Here is a 16,430-nt window from a genome sequence, read left to right on the forward strand (position 1 = left end):
TCTTTGCAGCGTACACAAATGACTGTAGGAATGTACACGTCTATTCTCTGATGACACCAAAACACAGGAAGCGGTCTATGATCCAAGGCAAGTTATTGCTCATCAGAAACAAGACAATCACTCAGTTGTTCTCTTGTAAATACTTAGATGTCCACATAGACACTTCCTTTGTTGGAAAAGACACGGATCATTTATGTGAATGACTGCAGCTGAGGCCGCACTTCTAAAGAAAATCGAGGCTGTATGGAGTGAGCTGCCAGATCATGCTCATGTTCTACCAAGCAGTCCTAGAGAGTATCATTTTATATGGAATTACAGGATTCTATTGTAAAATTTCAGTGCAAATATTTTTAAAAAACTGCCAGCGTGTTTGTAATATGCTCTTGCTTATGTTTGTCCTGAGTCTTAAATAATTCAAAATACCAGACGAAGCAGATTCAAGTGAAACAATGATTGTGTTTGTCAAGACATTGGCATTGTGATACTGTTTTTATTCTATGAACAGAGAAATACTTTGACATGAAGAAGGTCCAGTGTAAAGAAGGACTGGACATCTACAAGAAATTCCTGACACGAATGACAAGAATCTCTGAGTTCCTCAAAGTCGCAGAAGTAAGTTGGGACTCCAGTTTAGCCATTCAGGCATTGCAAAGTGGTGCGGGTTTATATATACATTTTTGCTGCTGTTTCCCATCTAAGTTTTCTCTTTTCCTGCAGCAAGTTGGAATTGATCGAGGCGACATCCCAGATCTGTCTCAGGTAAACTTACATTCGATCATAATAAGTTGGCACTGTACTGTTACTTTGAATAACATGTATTAACTTCATACGCTGCACCCTTCTGCTGGCTTTCCTTTACTAAAAAGTGGAGAGTGGCCAAATTTTGGGGCTCAATTTAAGTATACCAAGAATATATTTTGAGTATGAAGTGTAACATGGTTTTCCACAAAGCACAAATGTACCTACTTCCACAAACAAAAATCTGTTGGCTTGTACCATATTGGGTGCTTTTTTTTCCACTTTCACTAGAAAGTGGAAAAAAAAATGTCAGGAGATTAAGATCTCAAGACTTTGAGAGATAAAGCAAAACGATCGACATGCAAATCGAAGACTTTGGTGACTGCTGGAAAGAAGTCTAACAGCTCATTTTTCTTGTTGCCTAACGTACATCCACATTAGGTTCTTAAAGGTTATCTCTTTGTAGCTTTTACCTAATGGAAGCAATCAGCTATAATGGTGGTGAAATGTGTGGTTTTATTTACATACTCCAGTTTATGTAGCAGCACAATAACACTGCTCATCAAAGCAAAAGGAGGCTAATTTGAAGAATCTAAAATGCTAAATATACCCTGATCTGTTAACCCTATAAAGCACTGATTTGATTAATTCCATGTATTCTTTCATAGTTTTGATGTCTTCAGTTGTGATGTACAATGTAGAAAATAGTTAAAACAAACAAAAAGCGTGCTCTAGTTTTGTGACCTGCTTAATATGAACTCTCAAAATTTGGCTGTTATTGTCCTTTCACGGGTTGCTATCCCCTGCAGTTTTAGGCCTAAGACGTTTTAACACCATATGCTGTGCACGCTAGGCAGAAACTGCATGTGTCCACGATTGCACTGACACCTTTCAGCTAACTCACTCCTGACCTTGCACGTTATACAGCAAATAAAGGTGTGAACCAAGGGTTTGTGTATCCAGCTGAAGTGGTGCATAATGTACAAAATTCTATTTATCTGGAGGCTCGGCTTATTATTATGTACTGGGTAGAGTTTTTTTTTAACCGTAGCAGATAAACCAGAATTAAAGTGCTTTCTTCCAAAATCTTTTTACTAATATCTCGACTGCACCTTTATTTTTTGTATTTTTTCCCTTCCTTCTGTCTCTCCGTTTTCAGTTTACAGTTTGTGTAAGTATCTGAATCTTCTCTCTCTGTGTTTGAGAATAGTTCTGTTTTGTGGATTCTTGGCAATAACTTGGCATGCTTCAGTGCTTTTTTCCCCTCATAAAAGCATGTATTAATGTGTGTCAATGACGTTCATGCTAGGCCCCCAGCAGCCTGCTCGATGCCCTGGAGCAGCATTTGGCCTCTTTAGAGGGAAAGAAAGTTAAAGACTCGACAGCAGCCAGCAGGTGGGTCTGCTCCTCTGTTTACCTGATCTGGCTTCCTGCCATGGCCCTTAGAGCTGGGGCTAATGTGTCCGCTTCGTGTCAGAAGTGCACCCTGGTCAAGTTTCCATAAAAACCCTGCTGCTAATGGCAGGTGCCATATCTTATCCAATACAGCACAGATCGGAACTGAACCATCACACTAACAGACACACACAAACAAGCAATAGTACTTAGAATTGAGTGATGTGTTAGCAAAGGATTTTTCCACATTTCAGCACCAGTGTTTGTCCACAAAATTCACAGAAAGCATTTAATACACAGTGTGTTAGAATCACAACCTTTCTCCGTCACTTTGCTCTACAATTTGAAATGAGTTAGGCTCCGCTCCTTCTAAAGTTTGTTCCTTTTAGCTGTTTAGAACTGTTTCCTTTGGTTTGTTTTTAAGTACCTGCAACAACAGACAGCAGTAGGATATACACTACTGTTCAAAAGTTTGTGGTCACCCAGGCAATGTCATGTTTTCCATAAAAACTCACACTTTCATTCATGCACTAACATCAATAAACACAAGGGTTTTCTAATCAACAGTTAGCCTTTTAACACGATCAGCTAACAAAATGTAGCATTAGAACACAGGAGTGACGATTGATAGAAATGTTCCTCTGCACCCCTATGGAGATATTCCATTAAAAATCAGCTGTTTCCAGCTAGAATGGTCATTTACCACATTAACAATGTCTAGACTGGATTTCTGATTAATTTAATGTTATCTTCATTGAAAAAAATGCTTCTCTTTTTGAAAAAATGAGGACATTCCTAAGTGACCCCAAACTTTCAAACAGTAGCATAAATGCGTCACAAAAGAGTAAAAGTTGTGTGCGTTTGCGCTAATGGAACAGCCTCATTAACATCTAATCATTACAAATTATCCCAGAGAGGGTGAATCAGTCCAGGATCTGATGAAAAGTCATGCTGTGTAGCTATGCTTGTCTTTCCATCAGACAGGAGAGTTACCACACACTGAGTCCTCGTTTAGTTTCCAGCTGTTTGTGTTCATTTTATTTTATTGTATGCTGCAGCTCAGGCAGCAGTAGAAGCCACAGGTGTCTCCAAAGAGAGAGAGCTGCACACATTTACACATGAAGAAAGAGCATTAACTTCATAAATGAGCTTTAATTCTCAAATATCCCAATGAGGATCTAACAGCTGGTCACAGTGTGATTTTGTTCACCTCAGACAGGTTACATCACGGCCGTCCTCAGGTAGAGTCCTCAGCTTTCAGTTTCACTTTGTATGAAATCAGAAATAAAGTGGGCGGTTGCTTATTTGGACAGTTTGACAAGCCGACTTTAGTTTAGCTTTAGTCTGTAATTGTATTAACCCTCGTGTTGTCCTGCGGCTCAAATTGACCCGTTTTAAAGTTTGAAAATGTCCACATTTTCAACATTTTTGGGAAATTTTTGAACATTTTTTGGTGGAAAAAAGAAATGTTTCTTAAGAACATTCACAAAAAATCAACCAAAATCCGTTGAATTTCGCTGGATTTTGTTTAGTTTTTTTTGTGAATGTTCTTAAAGAAAATATTAGAAGATTTACTGATATATATGTAATCACTTTTGATATTTTTAGGATTTTTTTGACGATTTTTACTCATTTTTAAAAAATATTTGCAAGAATTTTCTTGCAAAATTTGTGGGATTTTTTTTAAAACTAAAATTGTAAGGGAAACTTTTCAGGAATTATTGGAAATTTCTTCCTTAAGGTTTTGCAAACTTTCATAAATTTGGGGAATTTTTTTGCTTATTTTTTTTTTTCAGACAAGGAAACAATATTTTTTTGGTGCCTATAAATAAAAACAACAGTTGGATGAAGTCAGAAATGTTCCAAGTGTCATTTCTCAAAAAGGCTTTGGATTGATTTGTTGATTGTTTTTTTTTTTTTTTTTTTCAGCATTGGAAGATAGTAAAAAATTTACCTTTTTATTCCACAGAGTATAACTGTTTTTTTATGTCATATTACCAAACAAGTCCCTACAGCGAGGTTAAAGCAACAAGTATACCACAGTCCAGTTCTAAAAATGTCGATTTTTGATCGCTCTGAAATGATTCTTAGTCACTGTTTTCTTTGTCTGCCTTTTGATTTAGGGCTAGCACCCTCTCCAATGCTGTCTCCTCCCTGGCCAACACCGGCATATCTTCACCAAAGCGGACGAGAGGGAAAAACAGGCAGCCCTGGAGAAGAGCAGGCCGCCTAAAAGCACTAAAAGTACGTTTTTTCCCATATCAACTCATTTCTTTGCTTTCAGGCCAGAGCAAGCTACATCCAGCACACAGTATGTAGCTCTTAAAGGACACTTCTTGTGCAGCATTTTGAACAGTGGGGAGAATTGGCTTTGGAACGTCAAAGTGCCAATGGCACTCTCCTGGTTGGGGGAAAACAAATTGTATAAAATTAAAAGGAATGAAGTATCTAAAACAAAGTGATTTGACCTCGTGTAGCTGTTAAGAAAAAGTAGAAATGGAACAAATTCATTTTTACTCTTATTTCTTGTAATCTTGAGGATTAATGTGACCGTATTATATTAATTGATGGCCTTCAAGTTGCTATTATTTCATTAGAGCCCTTTTTATTGATAATGGCAAAGGATTTTATTGCCGTTTGACTTTTCTGCTCTTCCTTCCTACTTCCTTTGTATTCTCTTGTGAGCTGTCAAATTGAAGCAAATTTCTTCAACGAAAACCTAATGAAAGAATTTGGAAGTAGCGTCATGCAGACGGGCTTTATCGAGGTTAGATTACGTGTTGCTAATATTAACTTTATTTATTGCAGGGAGCAGCGTCTGAAAGAGCTCCAGAAGAATCCTGCTACAGTGTCTACAGAGTCTTCCCCTGTCGCCACCGTGGGCGGGACCATAAACTCTGCCCCGGTCATTGATCTCTTCTCCACCCCCAGCTTCAACAACAGGTGAGGCACAGGATTAACAGTGTCACTCATCTCAAAGTTTTAAGAACAAAGTCTGTGCACAGGAATACAAAGTATAGCAGATGTGATTTCCTTCCTTAGCAACCTTGTACCGCTGAAGTGTGTTTGTCAGAGAGTGACTGTATTTTCTCTGTGCCCTTTTTCTCCTGCTGGTTTCAGCACCTCCCAAGCAGCCACCGACCTGGCTGGACCTGCAGCCAGCTTTCCAACAGCCACTGCCTCTCTCTGTCACCAACTCATGGGGAGGTGAGAGTTCTGCTCTTCCTGACTGCTGCACATTTACAATCACACATACACGCTCTCTTAAGCATGCCTGGCCACACTGGAAAAAATGCCCTTCTCAAAACAAGAAAAAAAAAACTATTTCAAGAACTTTACGTTGAAATAAGTGGGGAAAAATCTTCCTGTAGAACAACTGAAAAATGGCTTGGCAAGATTTCTTGAAATAAGATATGATATTTAGAATATTGAGATCTCAAAATGAGCTGGGGAAACGTATCTTAAGCTATATTTTACCAGGATTGTCAAGCTTAGGTGTCTTAAAATAAGCCAGATATGCTTAAAAAAAAGAAGCAGTTTTTCACTCAAAAATAGATTTTCACTTTCATGTAACCTCCTAATTTGGTATTAACCCTCCTGGTGTCTTGAGTTACAGGCAGCAAAAAATATTGTTTCCTTTTCTGAAAAGAATCCAAAAAATCAGCAAAAAATTCCCCAAATTTCTGAAAATTTGCAATACCTTCAGGAAGAAAATTCCAATAATTCCCTAAAAGTTTCCCTTAAAAGTTTTATTTTAAAAGTCCCCAAAGTTGGCAAGAAAATCTTGTAAATATTTCTAAAAGAACATTCACAAAAAAATCAACCAAATCCAGTGAAATTTACTTGATTTTGGTTGATTTTTATGTAAATGTTCTTAAACTTTTTAACATTTCTTTTTCCACCAAAAATATTGAAAGATTTCCCAAAAAATGTTGAAAATGTGGACAGCAGAAGTTTCACTGTGAAAATATATAATTTTTCCCACATTTTCAAACTTTAAAACGGGTCGATTTGACCCACAGGACCGCACGAGGTTAAACCCTTTTTTGAGTTTTCTTGTAAAGTTAAAATTCAACTCGAGACAAGATAATTTCAAAATTGTTTGACTTAACAAGATATTTCAGATGCATTGTCTGAAAACAAGTCCCTCTGTCTTGCTGAAATGTCATTTATGAAGTGAATCTATTTTAAATCAAGTGGGATGACACATTTGACTAAAAATAAGACAAATAGACTTGGTAAGACTTTGAGTTTTTGTAGTGCATGGACTCTGGGAAGCAGAAGTGTGTCCTGATGAATCAACCTTTGCCAAAACACTGCCAGTGTGTGTTAATATTAGCAATAGAACAAAACAACATTTGTAAGTGTGTCCCTGTCTGTAAAAGATAAGACTAAGCCATCAAGTGTTTTGGTAGATTCTTCTACCTCCTTACTGCTGTACTTGTATTGAGTTTTGTTTTTGCCTCCTCAGGGTTCACAGCCTCCCCAACCCCCCAGCAGCCACACAACCCTCGAGGCCTTAACGTCGACTTTGACTCTGTATTTGGCAACAACGCTAATGCCAACAACCTGGATTCTTCAGGTAAGCATTGCACTCACTCTGGCATCTTGTCTTCCCACTGCCACCCTGCAGGTTTCTCATATGCTGTCAGTGGAAGCCTTGAGAGACAGTTTGTACATTCATTCATTGCGTCAAGTTTGTCTGTGTGTGGCTCATATGGACAGTGAATGTTGTACCCATTCATGCCGATATATATATATATATATATATTATATATATATACGTTTTATATAGACATTGCTTTCATCCTTAACCTCCACACAGTTATCAATGTGTGCCACTGAGATGAATTTTGTGAAGTTACACAAATTGAGATTAATGAGGTTAGTCTTAATTTTCCAAAAACAGCCTCTCTAATGGTAGCACTCAAGTGTGATTGCAGTTAATGACTATTTTACTTGTTGCCTTTTATTTACCTCACGCAGTCTCATTTGCAATTTGTTTGTACATCCTCATTGAATTCTATGATGCTCACAAGTTCACAACACTTTTTTATTTCCTTCTTTGCCTTATCCTGGATCACCCGCTCTCCCTGGGGCCTTGACTTTTTGCATGGCATATGCATGTCCGGGTGAGTTGACCTGACACACACTGCTCTCACACAGACTTGGCTTGATCAGATTTTAGTCCTGCTTTTTGCTTCATTCACACGTGACATCCTCTCTCTGTCCCTGTGTGTGCATTTTGCGTTTTGTTGTGTGTCGCCGTGTTTCTGTCTGTTATATTGTGTCTTCACCTGCTCTGGGCCCTTCAACCTTTTACCTACCCCTTTCTCCCTTTCATCCCCTTCCTTTTCCCCCTTTTCCTGCCCCCTTTTGATTAAGATGTTTTAGGTGGCATCCTCAAACCTACAGTGGCATCCTCACCAAATCAGAGCCTGACTCCAAATGGCCAACAGCCCCACAAACTGGTGTCCACTGACCTGGACTCCTCACTGGCCATCTTGTTGGGAGTAAGTTTTCTTGTTTGTTTGTTTTAATTTCACCCATTTCAGTCATTTGTAAGACTAACAGTAGAAAAACACTTATCTGTGTAAGGAAATATTGTTTGAATATTTTTATAAACCACAATTTTAACGTTAATCATTCAGCAGTTGAATCTCCAGTTTGGCTCCCAGCCAGCTCGACAACACAGCATGCCATTCCCTTACTAACCGTCCCTACATTTCCTGTTTTTTTTCCCCATGGTGCCATGTAATGAAAAGCAAATTGGCCAAAAACACAGCATATCGTAAAGAGTGTAGGGATAATCCCATTTGCTTTCTCAGTTTTCACATAATCGGTGATAATAATTTAGGTGTTTATCTGTATTATATAATCAGAATACAATTTTTTTTTTCTTCTGTCATGTTTAGATCTGGGAATTGGGAACGGCACAGCAAAGAAGTAAGGACACTGAAGTAATATTTGGCTTCGTGTCCCTGAATGAGTGCGTGCTAAACGTGGCTAACATTTTATTTGATCTCTGTAGTGATCTTCACTGGAGTCAGCCTGGTGAGAAGAAGCTGACAGGTGGAACCAACTGGCAACCCAAAATGGCTCCTTCTACCACCTGGAATCCTGCAACCATGGTAGGACTCTCACCTGTCTGCTTTAATCTCCCAACCATTCTTCTTTTCCTTTGGCTTTTCCCTTTAGGGGTCACCACAGTGAATCATCTGCTTCCATTTAACTCTACCCTCTGTATTCTCTTCTCTCACATCATCTAACTTCAGGTCCTCTTTCACTACATCCATAAACTCCTCTTTGGTCTTCCTCTAGGCCTCCTGCCTGGCAGTTACAGTTCTACAGATATATTCACTATCCCTCCTCTGTATGTGTCCAAACCATCTCAGTCTGGCCTCTCTGGATTTATCTCCAAAACATCTAGCATACGCTGTCCCTCAGATGTCGTCATCGGATCCTGATAAATACTACACACTGGCCCTTTACTGGAGCTGTAACAGTGACAGCCTCATGTTTTTGGTTCTGATATCCCATGAAACGACTCTTAAGAGAACAGTTCAAATGTCTTTGGAGTTTTGGCTCATCCCCCTCTTTCTCAGCTCTTTCCAAGACTACAGCCTGATTGCTGCACTTTTGTTTCACTGAAATGCTTGTCATTTTCTCTCTTAGTTGTTTTTCAAGGTCAATATGCATTTAAGAATAATCCAGAAAGAATTATTAGAAGTAATATTGCTCAGGGCACTGTGATGAGTTTGATTATACTCAGAAGGCTTCACTGTTGCAATCAGGAAGAAAATACAAAACATACCTACTGATGGGATCAAAAACCACAAAGTAAACCGATTCTTATGCCATGACCTGACATCGTTTTTGACTGTAGTCCATGTTCTATAATGTTGTCCCTCATGTAGTGAACTGCTGATTTATCCTGAATACCTACATAGATACTCAGTATGAAGCCACCTGTCAGATTTGTAAAAAGTGACAACACATCTGTACTGCATATACAAAAGGTCAGACCTCATGTGAAAGGGATGAAAAAGTCCAGCCTCACTGAAGATATCATCCAACACGTCATCCTGTGTAGCCGTGGTTTGTTTTACCACATTGGTATTATTGTATTGCAGTAGGGTTGGACCCGAATATTCGGTCGTGACGGTGGTATCCAAATATTTATTTTGAGATCTGAATATTCAGTCAACTCCGTCAGATGATGTCGCACGATCAGTATTCAACTCGTCAACTCGGACATTGCAAACCGAATATTCGTCATTAATCAGGGCCAAATATCTGGAGCCCAGAAATAGCTATTCAGTCCAGCCCTAATCTCCAGTAGGTTTGCTGGCTAACAGTCCAAAATACATGTTTGTGAGGAAACTTTTAAGTGAGTCTAACATTTGTTGTGACCGATCAGGATACGATAGCCAACTTCTATGATTGTCAAAATGTTTCTACATTAATAAAATATGTATTTCAAATGCAACCCCAATATTGAAAGAAGCCTCTCCATATCTAAAAGTAAGAATACTTTATTGTAGGTTTGTTATTTAAAATTTCAAATTGTAAAGACTTACTTCCTTACTGTCAGACATGTACAAGCACCAAAAAGCTTTAGAGCATCTTTGCGTTGTCGCTGCTGAAATCCACATTAATGCCATCGTCCTCCATCTTCTGTCCTCATTATGGGGTGATCATCAGCTGAAGCTCCATTTTCTGAACAATAGCAAAACCAGATTTTATTGCTTATCAGCCACAAAGCATCCCCCCTTTAACTTGCCAAAATATATATATATATTTTTTATCAAATCATTGAAGCAATTAGTTGATTATCAAAAACATTAACTGGCTCATGGATTTATCATTGCTGGTCTCGTTTGGAGTAGTTCATTATATCCGCTGTCCTTGGAATAACCTGTTGTTCTTTCTGCCTCGCTTTCTTTCCGTTTCACTGCGTTACTTGGAGTTCTATTAAATTTGTAGTCTGACTTTCCAAAGGAGCCTCTGACAATCATCCACCAGTCTATCCTCCGGCTGTAGTTTCAGTGCTTGGCATTATGCTGCGTGCACACATGGGTTCTTGAAGATGCCTGATAAGGATCAAAAGCCGATGAGTGTTCTCTGATGAAGCCAGAAAGGAAGAATTGGCCACTTGAATGCAGCTGATACACTAACGAGCAGATGCGTACAACATCAGTCACTCGTTAAAGGATAATCCTTAACATGATTCAAGCAATGAGCGTAATCCCGGCATTCTGGGCGACCTGGGAAACGCTGAGTGAGTCGTCCCTGAGACAAGCCAAACATTGTCAGAGAGCAGGAGTTCTGAAGCAGAGTTCTCGGTGCAATGAAAGAAGCACAGTCTGAATTGAAAGCGGCAATTTTGGCACCAGCCTCATGTCTGACTCACTTGTGCCTTCCTCGCCAATGACTGAATAGTTAATGAAACATATCCTGCCCAAGAGGGCTGTGCGTCGGACAAATCTGGGTTTGTTATCACTGCAGGGGCTGTTGGAGGAGCAAGAAGGGCTCAGACAAAGAGTCCCTACTTTCTGCTTTCTAATTCCTCTTGAAGCTCCCCACCTGCTGTAACGACAGTCTACCTCCAGGACTAAACACACTTGCCGTTTTGGTTTCCCTTACCTTGGCCTGTCATTTCCATATTTTAAAAACTGGATCCTGCTTTGATAACATCAAAGTCTGGGTTTAATGCAGTCTCTTGTTAATATTTCACCACACTCTCGAGGTCACATTCAACACATTCTCTCATGGCAAGATGCACTTTTTCCACTTCCATATTTTATACAGAATTTTAAATATATCTGATAGCTTTTAGAATGATACTAATCAAACTATAACTGCCTGAGCCGGCCTCCATCCTCCCAAAATTGATATTAAATGGAGTTTTTCTTTGGAGACTTCAATATGACGATTCCTAAATAGAGCTTATTTTAGTTGCTGTAATTAAATATAAACAAACTCTCCTTAAATGTGATCACCTAAGACTGTCTCAGACTGTTCTTGTGGGTATTAATGTGCCCTGATTCTTGAGATGCCATCTTTTTTTGTGTGTGTGTCACCCCAGGCACCATCTGTCATGGCTTTTCCTGCAACCACACCAACGGGCATGATGGCATATGCAATGGTAAGTCAGCTAGAAGTGCATGTTTAGCAGCGTCTCACTACCCGTCACACACACAGCGAGCAGTGACATCAGTATGTATCCAGCAGTGTGTACAGTATATGTTTTATTGTCTGATTAAAAGTGAGTGTTAGTACTTCAATCTGTATAGCTAGAGGGAATGAATTGGCATCAAAAAGAGGCTTGTGTTAGCGTGAGCCACAACTGTTTTTCCCAGTTTTGTTTTCTCCTGCATCCGCTGAAAACAACCCAATTCCTTCAAAGACATCTGAGCTGGACCATATTTGGATGATGAGTTTTCATAGTCGGCAGTCGCTGCACAGTCTGGTTCACCTCATTACTACAGGGTTTTTTCATTGTTTTCTTTTTTCATTTATAGCAAATCGTAGCAAGTGGCAGCACTGAACGGATTCAGAAATCAGCTTGCCCAGAATGCTGTGTTTGAAGGGGGATTAGGCTGTAGAATTCTTCCATTCATTGTCTGCTGTCTCTTTTCATTCCCTTCAGCCTCCCCACATGGGCTCCATGATGATGACGCAGCCCACTATGATGTACGCCCAGCCTGTGATGAGGCCACCGAACCCCTTTGGGCCCAATCCAGGTGCACAGGTAATGCATGTCCTCCGCTACACCGTCCCATTCTTTCTGCATCTAAACATTGTGATGCAGCCTGTCAGAACCTGATTGAAATTTCTTCCCTTTAAACTGGTTCTGATGAGCGGTGTAGGAATTACAACACGTTATATGTGCCCTCCACCTTTTTATTAGTTTGACGATTGTCTGTTCAACCGTTCCATGGCTGGGTGTGTGTTATTCCCTCATTATTTCATTTACAAGGAGCAGATAAGACGTCTGGTGAGGTCAGCCCTCAGTATGAATGAAGCCCAAAGAGCTGTCACTATCAGTAAAGCAACCATGATTAGGCTGAAAAATCAAAACAAGCCCATCAGAGAGATAGCAGACTGTTGGTACATTCTTAAAAAGAAGAACGATCTGGTGAGCTCAACAGCGCCAAAAGACCCAGAAGACCACAAAAAATAAATGTGGTGCATGACAGAAGAATCCTTTCCCTGGTCAAGAAAAACCCTTCACAACAGTTGACCAGATCAAGAACCGTCTGCAGGAGGTAAAAGTCAGCAGTTAACAGAAGACATCACAAGAGTGAATACAGAGAGTTTACCACAAGGAATAAATTATTGGTGAGCCTCAAAAACAAGAAGACCGGATTAGAGTTGGTCAAAAAAACATCTACAAGAGCCTGTGCAGTTCTGGAGCAACATCCTGTGGACAGATGAGACAAAGATCAACTTGTACCAGAATGATGGGAAGAGAAGAGTCTGGAGAAGGGAAGGAACTGCTCAAGATCCAAAGCATACCATCTCATCAGTGAAGCATGGTGGTGGTGGTATAATGTTGTTGGCATGTATGGCTGCTAATGGAACGGGTTCTCTTATATTTATTGTTGATGTGACTGCTGACAAAAGCAGCAGGATGAATTCTGAAGTGTTTCGGGCAATATTATCTGCTCCTATTCATCCAAATGCTTCAGAACTCAGTGGACAGCATGTTGCAGTGCAGATGGACAACGAACTGAATCAAACTTTGAAAGCAACCAAAGAGTTTTTAAGGAAAAAAAGTGGAATGTTCTGTAATGGCCAAATCAATCACCTGAGCTGGATCTAACTGAGCTGCATTTCACTTGCTGAAGACAAAACTGAAGTGAAAATGCCCCAAAAACAAGAAGGAAAAGAAGACAGCAGCAGTGAAGGCCTGGCAGAGCACCAACAGGGACCAAACCCAGAATCTAGTGAAGTGTATGGGTTCCAGACAGACAGCCTGTCATTGACTGCAGAAGATTTTCAGCCAAATACTAAAAGTGACAATTTGATTTCTGAATATGTTAGTTTGTCCAATTACTTTTGGTCCCTGAAAAAGGTGGAGGACACATATAAAATGTGTTGTAATTCCTCCATTCACCTGATTTAGATGTAAATACCCTCAAATTAAAGCTGAAGGTCTGCACTTCAAGCATGTCTTGATTGTTAAATTTCAAATCATTGTGGTGGTGTACAGAGCAGAAATGCTGAAAATTCTGTCAGTGTCCAAATATTTATGGACCTGACTGTATATTGTTTAGGAAATGTCACATAGAGTACACTGTAGCTTTTCTTACATTAATACTGGACACTGTTTATATTATATTTCCATCAGCCCAGCTCTCAGTCTCCATGACCTAGACTGTTTTATCGAATGGACTGCAGGGATAAGCCGGCCATTAGCTGTGCATTTCATGTGACTTTCTCTTCTCCTTTTGCTGCAGCAAGTTACCATTTCCAAAATATCCTTCACTACAGGACACAACAGCCTCCATACCAGCAACCTACCACACTGAAAACTTTGAGTTTTGTTCAGGATTTAGATCATGCACCTAGACTTATTTTTATTTTTTATTTTTTGGCGTGAATTAGTCGTTAATCACAATTCTTACCTTCCTGCTTGTAAAATACGTGAGAAAAAAACAAAACCACATACTTCACTTCAACCAAGATGACTGATGGTTTAAATAAAATACAAACAAGCCCGAATGTTTTTGGAAATGCTTGGTGATTCTTGTTTGATTCAGCAAATTTAACGTGAGAGTGCAGAAACATTTTTGGATGAGATGAAGCGTTGAGTCTTGCTGCCTTGCTTTCTTCCTTCCCTTCTCAGTCCGTGTCTATCATGAGGTAATGCGAGGCTGTGATGCTGTTGTGACACATTATCATTTTGTGCATCACTGATAAACAGCGATGCATGTAATGATAATAGAAGTTTCATTTTCCGATCACAACCTGGGGCCTGGTTTTCCCTCCGAGGTTAGTCTTTTATTGCTCTGTGTTTCTCCTCTTCTCTGCTTCCGTCCTGTGACTCAGTCCCCCACAGCGTCTAGCCCCTCCAGTCTCAGCCCCCTCAGAGCTCCAGGGAAGGACCCCTTTGCACAGCTCTTTCTGCAGAATTTCTTATAGAGCACCTTTAGGTACAGCTCGTCTCCTCTGTTTGCTCCACTGCAGCTTCAGGCTCCAAGTGTGTCAACAAACTGCATGTTTAATTCTGGCTTGTTTCGGTGGGACTGCCCGCTAAGTGGATGATTTTTGGTCCCAGCAGTCTCCTGGGAGATGCCGCCACTGCTTTGCACCCTCTGCACAAGTGTGTCGTCTCCTGTTCAATAATGATTGATTTAGTTGTGTCTTTTTTGCTCTGCTGGAGACTGAAATTCTATTTTCTCGAGACGGTTGTCATGCCGAGTTGTGAGAGCTTGACAGTTGCACTTGTGATTTCACAAAGGCACGAATTTTGACCATTATGTCCATTAGCAGTGCAAGTTGGGTAGCTGTAACAACATGGATGCTCTATAAACCGACAAAATCCGAATGTTTGACTGAAAACAAACAAAAAAATGAGGTGATGATGTGATCAGACTCATTAGATAAGCTCACGCACTCACAAAATGAATGAATTGCAAACATTAGTGACACTAGTCTCATGAATAGGACTTCAGCTCCGATGTGCAATGCAAGCTTCACCTTTGTTTTGCCTTTTTTGAGCATTTTAGCTGCAGTATTTACATGCATAAGTTTGACAGTCATTAGCAGTCTGGATATTAGTCTTCCTTTACTGGATCTACTGCTGTTTTCCATGTTTGCAAATAAATAATAGCTGACACTGTTTTATTTTTCCAGATGCAGTTTATGTAACCTGAGGGAGTCAGCGAGCCGAGCAAACGGGCTGTTTGCTTCTAATGAACTCATTTCTCCCCGAGAACGAAAGGCCCAAATAAGACTGGTTGAATAATCTCACGTTGACTCGGAGCAGCTCTGGCCATCCCAGAGAGGCGCCACAGTGGACGTTGTGCCCATCTAGTCATGTCCAAGTCATAGGAGGAGAAGAAGAGTGTGTGCTGCCATTTAAAAACACGTGGACAAAGATCAGCCGTTACTGTATCCTGGACAAAGAGAAACACCCAAAAGGCAGAGCTGTCTAACATTACTGCTTTAAGTACCTGGAAGAAAAGGAAAAAAAAAAAAGCAAAGCAGGTTTGTTGTCACACATGCACACTGTTTGAATGTCCTTTTTTGTTTTGTTCTTTTTTTTCTCCAGGTGAGGCTGAGAGTCACTTCTTTTGATCAACAATCATGATTACCTTCTTAAAACGGCCTCCGATTGGAAAACCAGTTGCAAACTGCTGTTTATACCACACTTATTTTTTTTCTTCTGTTTATGTATTGTTTGCAGTAGACATTCCTTATGTATTATTTGTATTTATTTATGATTCCTTACAAAGAGGATTACATAAAAAAAAGGAAATATAAGTAACTCACTGACCTCTCGGTTGTGGAAGGTCTTCAGGTTTATACATGAGTATGATTGATTGTAGAACTAGATTTTGGGTGATTGAGATAATTTTTAAGAAAGAAGTTAATATAAAGAGAATTCATGTTTTATTCTCTGTACTCGCATGATGCCTTGTACAGTTGTGTGGCTCCAGAGGTCACACTGAGGATGTGTATGAGCTTAATAATTCAATAGCACCATCAGATAAAGGGGGTTGGTTTCTATGGATTTGGTGAGGGTCACATTTTTCACATTCATAAATGCACTACATTTTGTGATCAAGGCAACATTGCATTAGAAAGGAACTGCATTTATGCTTTTGATGCTTTTGGCATGCCATTTATTCTTACATATAACAAAGCTCCTGGCTGCCCTTCTCCACCCTGAGCGTACTGGGGCCCTTTCATGCTCAGATCGTATATCCATAGGCAAGCACTTTGTGTTCAGGACAATGGAGGGGAGGGGCGGCGTCGGGTTTATGTTTGGGTCAGACCTGTAACAGAGGGTTGTAGGGGCAGAAAGGCCTAGTTGTGCAGGAGAATAGAGCGCTGTTGATCGGCGCTTTGTGTACATACAGACTCTGCCAGTCACAGGAATGGGTGGGTGCAGGTTTGAAAGATCGCCTGAACATTGAAGTGGCCCTGAATCCATTAACTGAGCATTTTTGGTGCATTGTCCCTGCAGATTATATTTTTGTTTGTTTAATTTTTCCAATAAAGTGCAAGCTTCCAAACTCTGTTGTCTCTGTGTTCATTTACAGATAAGGAAAAGTCTTTCTAGG

The 16,430-nt window shown here is 40.0% G+C and overlaps 1 protein-coding gene across 1 annotated transcript in view; it reads left to right on the plus strand.

Annotated features, from left to right (window-relative positions):
* LOC110960031 (phosphatidylinositol-binding clathrin assembly protein) overlaps window positions 1-16,382 on the plus strand; it is a 36,878-nt gene extending 20,496 nt beyond the window's left edge. The window contains 17 exon segments of the mRNA XM_051937300.1: window positions 506-612; window positions 718-759; window positions 1,898-1,909; window positions 2,048-2,133; window positions 4,257-4,303; window positions 4,306-4,357; window positions 4,906-5,076; window positions 5,254-5,278; window positions 5,280-5,340; window positions 6,605-6,715; window positions 7,519-7,650; window positions 8,049-8,079; window positions 8,165-8,264; window positions 11,222-11,281; window positions 11,786-11,887; window positions 14,191-14,294; window positions 14,998-16,382. Coding sequence (XP_051793260.1) covers window positions 506-612; window positions 718-759; window positions 1,898-1,909; window positions 2,048-2,133; window positions 4,257-4,303; window positions 4,306-4,357; window positions 4,906-5,076; window positions 5,254-5,278; window positions 5,280-5,340; window positions 6,605-6,715; window positions 7,519-7,650; window positions 8,049-8,079; window positions 8,165-8,264; window positions 11,222-11,281; window positions 11,786-11,887; window positions 14,191-14,283 — 1,232 coding nt within the window. The 3' untranslated portion in view covers window positions 14,284-14,294; window positions 14,998-16,382.
* The last annotated feature ends 48 nt before the right edge of the window (window positions 16,383-16,430 follow it).

The sequence above is a fragment of the Acanthochromis polyacanthus genome, chromosome 17, assembly GCF_021347895.1.
Source record: "Acanthochromis polyacanthus isolate Apoly-LR-REF ecotype Palm Island chromosome 17, KAUST_Apoly_ChrSc, whole genome shotgun sequence".
NCBI lineage: Eukaryota > Metazoa > Chordata > Actinopteri > Pomacentridae > Acanthochromis > Acanthochromis polyacanthus.